This window comes from Rhinolophus hipposideros, assembly GCF_964194185.1.
Source record: "Rhinolophus hipposideros genome assembly, chromosome: 11".
Lineage (NCBI taxonomy): Eukaryota > Metazoa > Chordata > Mammalia > Chiroptera > Rhinolophidae > Rhinolophus > Rhinolophus hipposideros.
In genome coordinates this window covers 54,100,513-54,114,768 of record NC_138057.1, presented here as the reverse complement: position 1 = coordinate 54,114,768, position 14,256 = coordinate 54,100,513, and the positions used below count along the sequence as shown (strand labels likewise).

The 14,256-nt window shown below is 44.7% G+C and overlaps 2 protein-coding genes across 5 annotated transcripts in view; both read right to left on the bottom strand.

Annotated features, from left to right (window-relative positions):
* The window catches only part of TMOD1 (tropomodulin 1), an 80,219-nt gene extending 75,348 nt beyond the window's left edge, over nucleotides 1-4,871 (bottom strand). Inside the window, exon 1 of one of the 4 annotated variants that reach the window (XM_081066493.1) lies at nucleotides 4,737-4,871. The gene's annotated coding sequence lies outside the window, so the exon portion shown is untranslated. Of the gene's footprint in view, nucleotides 1-4,125; nucleotides 4,311-4,482; nucleotides 4,633-4,736 lie in introns of those variants that run through there. The other 3 variants (XM_081066494.1, XM_081066490.1, XM_081066492.1) reach the window with 3 other exon arrangements.
* A 3,117-nt stretch (nucleotides 4,872-7,988) lies between these two features.
* The window catches only part of TDRD7 (tudor domain containing 7), a 76,327-nt gene continuing 70,059 nt past the window's right edge, over nucleotides 7,989-14,256 (bottom strand). Inside the window, exons 16-17 of the mRNA XM_081066474.1 lie at nucleotides 11,208-11,368; nucleotides 7,989-8,444 (exon numbers count right to left, since the gene is read on the bottom strand). Of these exons, the coding sequence (XP_080922600.1) occupies nucleotides 8,221-8,444; nucleotides 11,208-11,368 (385 nt within the window). The 3' untranslated portion in view covers nucleotides 7,989-8,220. The remainder of the gene's footprint in view (nucleotides 8,445-11,207; nucleotides 11,369-14,256) is intronic.

The window sequence follows — 14,256 nt, the reverse complement described above, 5'->3', positions numbered from 1 at the left end:
CCAGAAATAAATGAGCCATAAACTCTTTTCTGAAGGAGCTATCAGTCTAGTCAGAGATAAGGATGTAAGTGGATGACTACATTTATAACACACTGTGGTGGTTCCCTGAGCTCCATTCAGGGGGCTGTGGGAGCACAGGCGAGGCAATGAGGAACTTTGCTTTAAAGGATGCAACAAGTTCACTATATTGAGAAGCGCGAGAACAGCATTCCAGGCAGAGGAACAGCAGGGCCAAGGTAGGGAGGCATGAAGGCACGTATGCACCATGACCAGAAGGCAAGGAGAATTTGCGGGAATGCCAAGAGATGGTTTTGGAGAAATAGCTTGGGGCCAGATCATAGATGGTCCTGGTGTTCGCTGCTAAGGAATCTGGTAGGAAATGGGGAGTCCCTGAAGGGAGTGGAATAATACAGTCATTGCTACATTTCACTAAGAGCTTTTAACAGCAACACAGAAGAAGAAAAGACTTGAGGCAGAAAGACTTTAAAAAGGCTCTGACAGTAGCTCGGGGAGAGATGACAAAGTAATGGATTGGGGTAGTGATTGTGGGGATAGGAATGAATAGAAGAGATACTGAGGAAGGTAGAATTGGCAGGACGCGACCAAATGGATAGGGTGGTGAGGGAAAGGTTTCCGGCTCAGTGCCTGGCTGATGGTGTTACTGTTAACCAAATGGACAGTGGGGGAGGACTGGGTGATGAGCCCAAGTCTGGACCCGTTGGTTGTCAAGTGCCTTTAAAATGCTTTGTTGGCTTTGCCCAATTGGCAGGAAGAGAGGAGTCCAGGCTAGACACATGGATTTGAGTCATGAGTTTATAGGGGGTGGGTAGAACCAGGGGAGTGAATGAGATTGTTGGAGGGTGTGGGGTGAAAAGAGAATAGGGTTGAGAGTGGCACCAACATTTAAGGATGCGAAGAGATGAGTCCCCGAAGCGGGCTGGGAGACTAAGAAGCATTTCTGCTTCTCTCAGTTCTCGTGGACATGGAGAGTGAATACCTCAGGGGATACAACTCCTCACCCACCATAATCATCTCCAGAAGTGGCCCTGGGGTGAGTGGTAGCCGTGAGAAGAACAGAGACAGGGACACATGTGCTGGACTTGCCTCCCTTTCCTTCCCACTTTCCTCCTCATGCACAGTAATGTGTAGCTCTTTCACAAATCTGTTTTTCTCTGAGAAAAAAAAAAACACCCAAAAAGATATAAGAAAAACAGAAACAAAAGAAATACTTGAGCTTGTTTAGTTTTTCAGATCAGACAAGGACCCAGCACCTCCTAACTTTGAAGAAACCCTCCCAGATATGTCCTAGGTTGACTTCAAATGAGCTCATTCTTTCATTAAGAGCAAAAATCGTGATTGACCAAAGGAGGATTCTACAAAACCAAACAGAAGAGAGAAAATGATTCTAGAATTATGCTATCTGATCCGTGTTCTTTTTCTGTAGAAACAGGTCTGTGGCTTTATAAGGATAATGGCTCCTACCAGCCAAATAATTGATCTATTTGGTGTTCTGGCTTTAAGCAAAAAGTGAACTGGCCTCTTTAGAAATGTTGGCAGCCTGGCTGGTCCATTAGTAAGACTGAAAAGACAAAACATTGACTGGAAAAGGCCATTATGACTAGGCTCAGCAGGAGTCATTGATAGATGATGTCATTTCAGAAATAAGCAAGCCAAGGTCACGAGGCCCCTGGGCAGTCAAACTACCCTTCATGGCCCATCATCACCCTACTTTGCAGATACTGAAGTCTGCCAAGGATACACAGGATCTGAGCCAGAAGGGCTTCATTTTACCCTTTCTTTGCTCAGCCTGATTCTAGAGGAATGTGATTCTAGAGCCTGTGACATTCGACAGGTCATTAAGGAAGCCCCTCGGTCCTCCCATGTGCACAGCTCTTCGATTCTCTTTTCACCTGTTCCTTTCTCCTGGTCCTTCTCTGCCTCTTCTCACACTCCTCAGCCCAGAAGCACCTGCCTCCCTTCTCTGCCCTGTCTCCAGCTCCTAGTACTTTCCCTCTCCCTTCATTTCTCATCCAAGCTTTTAGAAAGAGTTGTAGGCTGTCTCCACTTGTTCAGCTCGCACTAGCTTCTGACTCTTCCCCTCACAAACACCAATAATACCATTGCACGTACCAAGCCCTGGTCCGAGGACTTTCTTTGTATCATCACCCTTAATCCCCACAGCAACCCCTAGGAAATGGGTGCTGTTATTATCCCATTGTGCAGAGAAGGAAACTGAGGCTCAGGTGGACAGGTGAGCTCACGAACCCCAGGAAAGCAGTAGCAGATCCCATTTTGAACCCTCTGCCATGCCCTAGCCAAACTCCCCCATGACTCCCTGCCAGTCCCGGTGGCCTCTTCCCAGTCCATCCCTTCCGTGTTTGCACAGCAACTAGCACTGTGAACCTCTCTCCTCCCCTGGCTCTTGGGGAGCCACTTTCTCCCACTCTTTCCCTCCTCTTCACAGAGTCAGCTCCCCCAGATTTCATCCTGGCACTTCACGTTCCTTATGCTAGAAAGTCTTCCAGGAAACTCCAAGCCTTTTTGATTCCAGATCCACTAGAAACCATCCTGCCCACCCCTTTATTGCTCAAGGTCACTCTAAGTGGGTGGCAGAGGTTCATACCTCTCGGCAAGTCCACCTTGTGTTACTGGGCTGCCACTCCCTACCCCTGTTTTTGTGTTTTTGCTGAGCAGGAAGCAGCCCTACCCTGGAGGAGGGAGAAGGTGTGAGACACTGATAAGGTGGGCGGAGGTTATTTATAGAGGACAGTGACTTTCCACTTAAACTAGGAAGAACCCAAGGGCCAAGACCTTCTAAAACATGGGTTTGCAAGACTGGCTCCTTAAAGGGAACCGACACACCAAAATAAATAACGGTGTTCCTTACTTTCATTCTCTGCCTGTTAATGTGGCTGGAGTTGATGAGAACCTATTTGTCTCCGTTTCCCTTCAATTCTGTGAGGCTTTGAGATGTTGTCAGAGAAAATACATAATAGAAAGTAAAGTAGAAACAAAAATGAAACTTCGGGATGAGGGTGCTATTGTTTGAGCAAGGGAAAGTCCTGGAAGCAGCAGATCAAAGAAGAGGGAGCATTGGTAGGATGCTCACAGATCCCCAAGACCTGCCTCAGCAGCAGAAAGGGTCAGGAAAGAGAAGGAAAAGGCTGGTGGAGGCTGCAGACCTCCTGGCACATCCAGCAGCGTTTGACCTTGAACAGGGGGGCTCGGTGGCCCTTCCCAGAGAGCAAAATGGCTGTCATCACTGGGAGAAAGATGGAGATTTTGGGAGTGCTCCCTGGAACCTGAGTTAGGATTCGGCCATGAAAAAGCTTGGGCTTGGTCATCTCCAAGAGTCTGAGAAGGTGAAAGTGGAAGCCAGGGCAGGGTCAGTAAGAGCAGAAGTGATGGTGACGGGGGTGTGTGCCTGTTGGGCTCCGAGGCAGCACCATAGGCAGCACCATAGGCATCGTGTGGGCAGGGAAACTGAGGCCAGCGAGTGGCTGGAATGAGGCCTGTGGCCCTGCCCAGTTGTTTGGGTCTAAAGCTGTTTGAGTCACTGGCAGTGCTTTGCGAAGATGGTGGTGGCTACCCGGGAGAGCTGCCCATGATTAACGTGGGGCGCGCTTCCCAGGGGGCGGACGGCCCGGGCTATTCCGAGGGCTCTAGGAGGTCCCCAAACACGACCCGAGTCCGAGGAACTGACAGAGGGTCGGGTTTCCACAGCCCTCCGGACGTGCCGAGTGCGCCCAGCGTCTCAGGCCCGAGCCGGGGACAGGTGGGGGGCGCCAGCCTGCGAGCGCGCGGCCCGCCGCACTCTCGTGGCTCTGACCCCGGCTGCCTCGCGGGACCAAATCCCGCCCCGCCAACGGAGACACTGCGCCCCCGAGCACAGAGGGGGCTCTCGCCGAGGAGCGCCTGCCTCAGGCTGCTTTCCGGTGCGCCGCGCGGACCGAGGTACTTGAAACCTCGCTATGTCCCGCAGTTTGGGAAACTTTTCCTGCCACACACAGGCGCAGCCCGCACCCCAGTTCCACGTCCACCCGAGCACGTCCATCCCCACTCCCACCCCCAAACGCCGGGCCGGCGGAGGGGCGGCCGCGCTGCGGTGGGGGCTCCGGCGGGCACCTGCACCTCACCGCGCGCCCGGGCGCGGCCCCGGCCCCCGCGCGGCTCTTCGACGGCCCCAGGCCCTTCCCCCGTCGACAGACGCGGCGCTGAGGTCCCGAGGGGAGGGTGCCCTGGCCAGGGCCACGCGCGCCGAGCGGTGCGGACGCGAGCGCCGGACACCGGAGCCCGACACCCGGCTTCCCAGCCCCGGAGGCAGCCCGAGGCGGCGGCTATTTATAGAGGAAGCCACGCTCAGTCCCTCTTGGCGGCGGCGGCGACAGCTGAATATTTTGCCCAGATATGGCTGGAGCCCCGGCGCGGGGGCAGGGGGCCCCGCGAGTGCGAGGGAGACCCCTGGCCGGGTGGGGGGCTTACCAGACGGTAGAGCCGCTGGGGTGCGCGCGGGCGCGGGCGGCGGCGGGCGAGCGCGGGCGGCCGGCAGACCGGCGCGGGCGGCGAGCAGGGGGCAGCGCGCGGGCGGCCGGCGAGCGGAGCGCGGGGCCGGACGAGCTCCCGTGCGGCCGCGGGCGGGCGGGCGCTGTGGGCTCGGGGGGTGGGAGCCAGGGGCGGGGCCCGCTGCGCGCTGTGCCCGCGCCCCGCCCCGCCCCGCCCGCCCGCGCCCTCCTTACCTCTCCCTCCACTCGGGGGCGCCGAGGCGCAGCGTGCAGTCCCCGGTCGGGGAGAGAGGCGCGCGGTGGGCAGAGCGGGGCAGGGGCGGGGCCTCCCCGAAGCTCGGCTCCAATCTGAGTCTCGGGTTCTCTACCTGTACCAGGAGGAGTTTAACGATGGTACAGTTATCTGGGAAGGTGGGCGGATATTCATTCCTGCGGGGGGTAGGATGTGAGGAACTGCTGTGCCTTGGATGGTGCAAAGCCAACCAAGCAGCTGCTGCACCTTTACCCGCTTTGATTGAAGCAAGGACCTCTCCAACTAGCCAGCAGCCCAGCGAGGTGTGGTATGAACCGGCTTTAGTAGCGATCACTTTGTGAACACATAGTTTCGATAGAGTCGAATGCATTGTCTCTATACTGAGAGAATGGAATGTCCAAAATAACGATTTTTACAAAAAAAACCACAACAGAAAAAGATCCTACTTTCTCAAAAGGCGAGTATGTTTTCCAGAACAAACCACTTAAACCCAAACTTTAAGTGTTTTAAGTTTAAAAATAGCTCATAGAAAGGAATTTGTATGGACAGAAGGTAAGGTCTTCTTATGGGAAAGTTTCTGGTAGGGACGAATAACATCAGCTCTTTTTAATCCTTTTGTATAGATTACTAATGAGAAATATGAACTCATGTTTTTTTAAATCTTGGTTTTCCATGAAAATGTATTCCTACATTACAAAACTCTCATATCTGTAAGAGAATGCTCTTTACAAGGGGTAGGTGCCATATGTTTAAAAATAATGATTTAACATTTTAGATGTTTTATTTTTAACACTTGTTTAGAAAAGTGCATACAAAGGTGTGAAGGTTTGAGAACCTCCATCTCGAGAACACCTGTTGCAACCACCACTCAGTCAAGAAACAACACTGCCAGTAGCCCAGACGCTGACTTGTCACCTTCCAGTCACAACTCCTCCGGATGATCACTTTCTTGAGTCTAATGGCCATCACTTCTGTGCTCGCCTCTTTCCTTCATTTGTCTTCATTTGCTCAACTCTCTGTAGTGAGATGAATCCGTGTAGTTTTCATGTGATTGTAGTTTCCTCTCATTGCTGTAGAGCTTTCCATTGTATGAATATACCAGTTTTTAAAAATCAATTTTACTATTAATGGACATTTAAGTTGTTTCCAGGTTTTAGTTATTACAAATAGTGCTGCTGTGAACGTTCTTTACCAGTCTCTTCCTGCAGAAGTGCATACATCTTCAATACTTGGAATTAACAAAAATGGAAGCATTTTTGCTTTTCTGGTACAGGAGTCATGGTATCTCCCTGAGGTTTGAATTTGCATTTCCCTCTGTCTTAATGGGTTGCGTACGGTTCATGTTTGTTGACCAGTTGGATTTTTCTCTTTTGTGAAGTGTTTATTCAAATGTATTGTCCATTTTGCTTCTGGATAGTCTTTTGCTTATTGAGTATAATCAATATATTTTCCCCTATATAAGTATGTATTCCTCCACTCTGCTTTGTCTTTTCACCTTCATGATGGCTTTGAGGAACAGGTGTTCATTTTCATATGGTCAAGTCTGTCAATCTCTTCCTTTATTGTTAGCACTTTGTGTGTCCTGTTTAAAGACATCTTTCCTACTCCTGGATTATAAAAGTATTTTCCTCTGTTATCTTCCTACATTAGTCTTTCACAATTAGGTTTTCAGTCTACCTGAAATTCACTTTTGAATATGGTATGAGGTAGGGGGCAAATTTCATTTGTTTGTCTGTCAGATTGTTCTGGCACCAGATTAATTTTTTCAGTTACATCAACACATTTAATTGCTTCATTTTAAAAAGTAATGGAAACACTTCTAAAGTCAGTAACATAGAAACTACCTATTCCTTACCTGTAGACAATTTGAGGATTTTTTTTAAGGGAAAGAAACCATTACCAAAACATTTACACTACTTTATTTCACATAAACATTTGTGTCAGGAATTTAAAATTTTTATAATTATTTAAATCACTAGCATAGGTATTCCTGAATTTTGAATCACTTTAAATATTAAACATAAAATTTTAAAAGCTTGAAAGATAATTTTAACGTTTTACATGAAAAACTTAAAACATCTGGTCTTCACTTTCCTCTTTCTGTTCTCACTTTTCCTAGATTTTTCTCAAATAAAAATAAGCAAATGACTTCAAGAATTTTATCTTTAGCCTGGTCTTCTCCCCTGAAATCCACTCCCTACATCCAGTAGTTTATGTATATCTTCACCCAGAGGTCCATTAGCTTAAATTCAGGTTCAAAAGCAACATTTTAAGCTTCCCCGTCAGACTGAGTAGGGTCACCATCCTAGCCTCTCAAACCTCTATCAAGTGGTCAAATCTTTGACACTGTCTCCTTTTCCTCATCTTCTGTATCTGAGATGTCAGTGCTAATCATTCTATTTGAAAACTTCAAAAAGCCCTTAATATTTTTTCTTTATTCCCATTGCTCCATTCTTAGTCCAGGGTCTCCCCTTCTCATCTTTAGGCCACTGCTAAGCCCTCCACCCCGTCCCTCTGTCAGTCCATCCTGCCCATCAATTAGCAAGCACGTGATGGGTGCCTGACATGTGCAAGGTGCCCTTGTGTCTGTCGTGGAGGATACAGACAGTGTACAGGCTCACAGGAGCCGCATGGGTGCATCTCCTCCCAACTCCGCATGTCGTGATGTCACATTGTTAGCTGGGCCTCAACAATGGTGGGAGTTTACAAGATGGGAATCGTCAGACACGACAATTCTAGGCTCATTCTGCCCCACTCCCACACACCAGAACCAGTTGTCAAACATGTATGGGTACATCACTGGATAGTTTGGAGCAGGGGAGGAGCAAGGCCTGCTTTAGAATACCAGTAATCCTGGACAAACATGCATGCGGTTCAGGGAGCAGATTAGGTCCAGTGTGGCTGGTGCACAGAATGGTGGACGATGAGGTTGGGTAGGGAGCCTGCAGACAGCCTGGGTCTTCAGTGGAAGCCACTCAAGATTTGGGGTGAGGGTAATGCTGGTGTGCTTGGCCGTTCCTCCAACAGCACCCCCAGCAATGCTGATGTTCTAAAGACTCGGGATAGTCTTCACACAGTTTGGTGACTTTGGGACATACCTCTACACCAGGGTAGAGTTAAATCATGAAATTCTCAATCTAACTGTAGAAGAACCCAGCACCACAAGGAAATAGAAAGGGAAACTATTCATATTAAGATCATAAGTCCTAGAAATTATGAGGTGGTCAGTCTTTATATTGATAAACATTTTTATTCTAATATAGTAATAATTCAAGTGCAATTTTCTTTGAAAAGTCAACTCTGTTAAACAAAACTTGTTAAATATCTTTCATCAAACAGCATATTCTTTTCAATCCCCCACAGCAGTTAGAGCCATGTAGCAGAGATAAGATCTTTTAAAAAGCCTACTACATTTTGTTATTGCTAAAAAATCTGAATTAGTTGTCAAGGTCTGAGAAGCAGTGTTTAATTAACTTTTGAAAGCTCTACCAGATACTCTGACATAAAATCATGAATCCAGATATCTGTGTCTGGCAGCGATGTGTCCACTAAATAGACCACTACTTTCTGGTCCCAAGGATTATCAGTGTTTTCTATGACTGTCTGCACCAATGCCACCAGAGGCTTCTTCTCCACATGATTTCGAAACACCATCGAAGCCTCCTCAGACCACTGGTTACACTTCACTCCTAGGAGAAAGACAGGGTGTTCACAGAGCAGTGAGGGGTCCAAGGAGCCTTTCTTTGATCCATTATAATGGGAAACGATTTAGTCAATCCCAAGTTAGCTTAAACATACCAGGCTAGACTTGCCTAACTGAAAAAAAGCTGCTGAACAAAAAGCAGTCCAGCTTATCGTTTTTCTATTTTGAACACGGTTACGTCTGTAAACCTCTACCTACAGACAGTTTCATTTAATGCTGTGTTATAAAAAGTTATAATAACTACTGCCCATTTCTCTGTAAAGTATATGTAGATTAAAACTGGTAATGGAGATAAATGGAATAAAATGATATCAATGACATTTCTCTTATTTACAGACTTTTTTCCTGATGAAACACATATAGTAAAAAAAATATATAGTACACTAATTATAAAAAATAACTTTCAAAAATAATATACAACATCATGGCAAAAGCAGTGGACTAAAAGTCTGGAGACTCAGTTACTATTTCCAGCTCTTCCTCTATTAAGTGGTCTGATCTTGAGCAAATCAGTTGATCTCTCAGGCCTTGGTTCACTTATAAAAGAAACTGATTGGATCAAGTGAATTTTAAATCTCATGCATTTCTAAATCCCCATGCCTTTTCTTTCCTCTTCTTCCATACTGGAGACAATAGAAGGTTACTTTATTCTTTTTATTTTTTTAACCCCCATCCTCCCATCCACTATCCCTCTGACATCGCACATAGCCATTACATTTCCACTGTCTCCATTCCTACTGCTGTACTCCGCTTCTTGTAAATATATATATACACACACATATATATATGTATAGATATGTATACATATGTGCATATCTATACATATATATATATATATAATTGTAGTTGATATTCATTATTGTTCAGCTTCAGGTGTACAGTGCAGTGATCAGGCATCCCCATGACTTTTAAATTTGAGAGCTCAAGTTAGAGAATTTTAAACTAGGTTTTAAAACAAAACTGAGAAAAGAAGTTGTATTTTTCAAGAAATACTATTAAAGTAATATAAATTCAGCCCACATACACTAGATTAGATAAACTATAAATTATGTCCCATAGTGATGAAGTTCTGGGAGTTTCACGTATAATTTAAAGGACCTGTTATCTATGCATATATACTGAGTGGGCTAAATTCTTTGATTATGAAGCATTTACCATGAGAGAAGCCCAGAATACTCTCTAAGCTGCTGTCCCCTGATCGGTATAACAGTGCTGGTAACAGGACCTAACCCTCCCAATGTGGGGGAGAATTCAATGAAATGAAGTGACTGGCAGAATCTCCCACACATAGTAAGGACCAGGGTCTTTCGCCCCAATGCTAGTGATGGAGATGGTGGCATCAGGCACTCCTGCCTCACAGAGGCTCCTTCTTTGGGCGTTTTGATTGTCATGTTGAAGAAGATGTGTTGTTAACAAAATCTGAGCAGTAAAAAGTAAAAATGAAAAAAATGGAACTATTAAAGCTGAAGAAACCATTTAGAGGTTTGAGTTCAAAGCAGATCAAGGGCAAGGCATGTCATGTGCAAAATGTGCCATTTGGGGTTTTTATCCAGCTACCATGGGAGTTTCCTTTGAATTCTAGTAGGAGACACAAAGAAACTGGCAAATACTTCAAAAATAAGGTAATATATATCTATTTCCCCAAAAAAGCTGCTCAATAATTAAAAGAACCATCTATATATATAATTGCTATCATTTCTGAGATAAATCACTTCTGTCACTGAATGTATGGAATAAGCAGGGGTGAGGAATCAGGGTGGCCCATGTGGTCACAACTCTCCATATCCCAGCATAGGGCGGCACAGAGAGCCCCAGAGGACTAGAGGTGTCTGCAACCCTCAGCCCTTTCGGCCTCCACGCCCTCTGCTAGTGCGGAGGCCTCTGGATGGAGCTTTTTCTAACCGCTCATGCGACCTCCTGGTAGAGTGCACACAGAGAAGCCACCAACCTGTGGACTGCTTTCATAGAAGGTAAGCAGAAACTCATTGGACAATATTACGAAGAAGTACCACTGTCCACCTATTGACTAAGCTTCTCAAATTTTAATGATAGTCAATAGGCTGGGGTCAATGGGGTGAAATCCTACACCTGCATGCTGTTCACTGCAGTGCAACTGGAAGCTCACTTAGCCACCAAAATGGTCATATTCTATAGCCCAGGAATGGTTTTTAACTGTGACAATCCATTATGTGGATGAATTATGATTTATGCGGTAAATTATGAAATATTTAATGTGCAATGTTCTCCTATTGGTTATTTCAGTTGCTTCATTGATTTTGTTTGTTTTGGCTAGTATACACAGCGGCAGGTTTTTTGTTAATAAGACAATAAAAGTAAAAAACCTAAATGTTCATTAATAGGGAACTACGGATTAAACAGAATATTTTGCAGCTATTAAAAATCATTATCAGGGCCATCAAACCACCACCCAAAAATTAGGAGGAAAAAATGCTAAATGAAGAAAGCAGAATGCAATACTGTCCCTGTACCAAGATTATAGCTTTAGAAATAAATTCACACATGAGACCAGAGATAGAAAGGAACACAAAAAAACCAGAAACAGCAGATATAGTGGGAGGGCATGACTACCGTGAGAGATCATTAAAAATTATTTCCATTATTGTTGGGAAGTTGTACAAAACCACCAAGTTGCCTCAATAGGCCAATGACTCTGTGCTCCTTAAGTACCCAGGACACAATGACAACACAAACGACATTGTGGCATGAGTTCCCACTCCACAGGAATTACCTGCCAGTTGAGCTGTGACTGCCTGGAACGGCAGCTGTCGGAACATGTCTGCCAGGGGCTGTACTTTCCTTATGCTGACTAATTCGTGCTTGCCGTAGTCCAGCTCATATACGGAGACCAGTCCATTGGTCAGGATCCCCTTTAAAAGTACCCTGTGCCACCTAGATGTGCAAAGGATTAAAAAGGAAGTAAAGATACACAAAGTCAATACCTGCTGTAATGGTAACATTTTTATGACAAAAAGAAAAATTGATACAATATTCATCAAACTATAAAACTATACCGTTGTAGTTTTTCAAAGAGATTGTATCTCCTTTTTCCAAGGTTACTATTTTCTGCTTTGCCACCAGCTCATCTGATGGAATGTGCTCACTCAACACCCTTTGACAGCCTCATGGAGCTAAAGGAGAAGGAAACACAACCTACGGACCATCACTAGATAGAATGAAGTGAATGCTATAGAGGGTGGTCAAGACAAGACTGGTGCGTCCCCTCTCTCTGACCGGGAGATGGGGGATGGCCACATGTTTGGGACAAGGTACATGTGTGGAAGATGGAAAGAGGGAGGCAAGCAGGACCAGACCAGGCTGAAGACACGCGTGAGAAGAAAAGCACAGAAGACTCTACAGGGCATGAGTCTAGCAGAGCACACACTACAGTATAGCTAGGAAATGGAATGTGTGGAGGAATGGAAGAGAAAGTCAGACTGGAAAGGGAAGTTGGGAAGAGATTACAAAAAGTTTTTCATGTGAAGTTGACAGTTTTAATTAGGTCAAGTAAGGACATTAAAAAACAAAATCTAACCCACCACCTAAAATAAAGAATCTGGAAAGGCTAGGAGAATATGGGGGAACATCCAGTATGCAAAATGCCAGAAATTCACACAAATATACTTTCCCCCTCTGAACCTACATCATCGTCAAAATTAGAAAAACCTAGACTTCGAAGTTCAAGCATGAAGAACCATTTTAAAGTCCTATAGTATTGATTACATGATTAAAGACTGTTATTATACTGAAGAAAGGACACTTGTTCACAACGTCTAAAAGGAAAGTGTCTACGGAAGTGATCTATGCTGCTACTGGTGTGAGTCGGGCTCTGCCTCAGGTGGCTGGTCACCCTCTGAAACAGGGTTCTCAGCCACAACCCAGGAGAACAACAGGCCCTTCCTGCAACACACTGCTGGGCTGGGGCTGGGCAGACTGGACTGGACTGATTCCCCAGCCAATGTACACCTAGTGGAGAATGGGTACAGGAAACCTACACAGTTGCTATGAGGTGAACTACAGTAAGAAAGCTACAGAGGCCAACTTTAAACACCGTATCTGATTTGGGGAAACGCCCGACACCTTTAGATAAGCTCAAAGTGCAGCAAATGACAATCCATGGGTCGCAGAGACAAAAGGGACACAAAAAGATATCATAAGAAGTACATTAGCTTTGGGGGCCAAACTCCTGAGATGGAGTCCCACCTGAGCAGGGCCATTTTTTTCAGCCTCCTTATTCAACTTCTCTAAGCCTTAGTGATCTAGTGTAATATTTAATTTTAATTCACTTGCAGAAATAATGTAAAGTGCCTAGCACATTACTTGGCATACAATAGGTGCTGGCAAATGGTAGCCATCATTATTATAATAATTATTATTAAAATGAAGATAAGCTGTGTAAATATAAAAACTTCAGACCAAATGAAAGAGAAATTCTCGTATGTGGAAATGCCAGTTTGGTGCAGATTGTTAATCTGTTTAACTACAAAAGAAGATGAAAACATTTGGTTTCCATGAATAGCACTGTCTTTAAATTGTACAGGGCAAATGATGGTGTGCTGTGTTTTTAGTTTATGAATAAGAGGTACAGAGCAGTGAGGTGAGAGCCATCGGAAAACTTATGTGTTGAACTTCTATTTAGCTTGCAATCTTCAAAACTAATAGCTTATGTAAAGGCTTCTGTTTTGACTAGATTTCCAATTTCAGAGCAAGGCTGCTTGTAAGCCACGAAGAGTTTGTTAAAAACACAGGTTCTGGGGTTCGACCCATAGAGATTCTGATTCAGGGTGTCTGGGGTAAGGAAGGAGAATCTCCTTATTTTCAATAGGTTTTCCAGATGTATCTTAGCCAAGACACATTTGGAAACCACTGTGATCAAAACTCTATCCAAAATTCCCAAATCTTATCATAGTTAGCAACAAGGTTTAGTAAATAGTCCTGGGTTCTAAACAAGCTAAAAACTCTAAACATTTTATATTGATTCAGTTCATAAAGTTTTTTCTTTTCTAAATCAGGTAATCTGTCCTTATCTATAAGACTCCCATGATTATCTGGGAACAGATTAATTGGTTAAAACCCAAGTCCTGGGTCAGGGCTGTTGGACACACTGTGGGGGCGGAGTCAGAGGCCCCACGTGATAGGTCTCCAGTTATGGGTTCTGCTCCCCCACACGACCCTGGCCTCCACGTAAGACCCCCCACCACCACGAATCATCATTAATTTGCCTCTCAATAACAGGTAACAGTAGTTTGGTTTTAACTGTGATTAAATTATCCTGCAAAGAATTCTGATTGAGTCAATTTTACATAAATAATGTTTCTGTACTTAAACCCATTGCTTATGTACTGAATCAAAACTAATGCTTATCTGACAAGGGACTAATGTCAAGAATAAATTAACATCTCCTCAAATCAAAGAAGACAAAACAACAACAACAAATAAACAAGGAAAGCAAGTAATAAAATGTACAAAAAATAAAAGCAGTGAATTAAAAAAAAAAACACCATATGCTTATGGTTATCAATAACTTGACATAGTAAAAATGCTTTTTTGAAGATGAGAAGCTTGCAACATGTAAGTTGAACGCTTTCCAGAATGAGAGCTACTGGACTTTTCACTTTTCAGAGTTAAAAATTAGGTTTTTTTCCTCCCATGAAAATAACAAATGTTATAAATGTCTATGCTTGCTATGTTAAGAAAGAATGAAAGCATTTTATAGGAAAAATAAGCAGTTTGACCTTTTAAACTGAGTTTGGGGTTTGTGTGTGTGTGTGTGTGTGTGT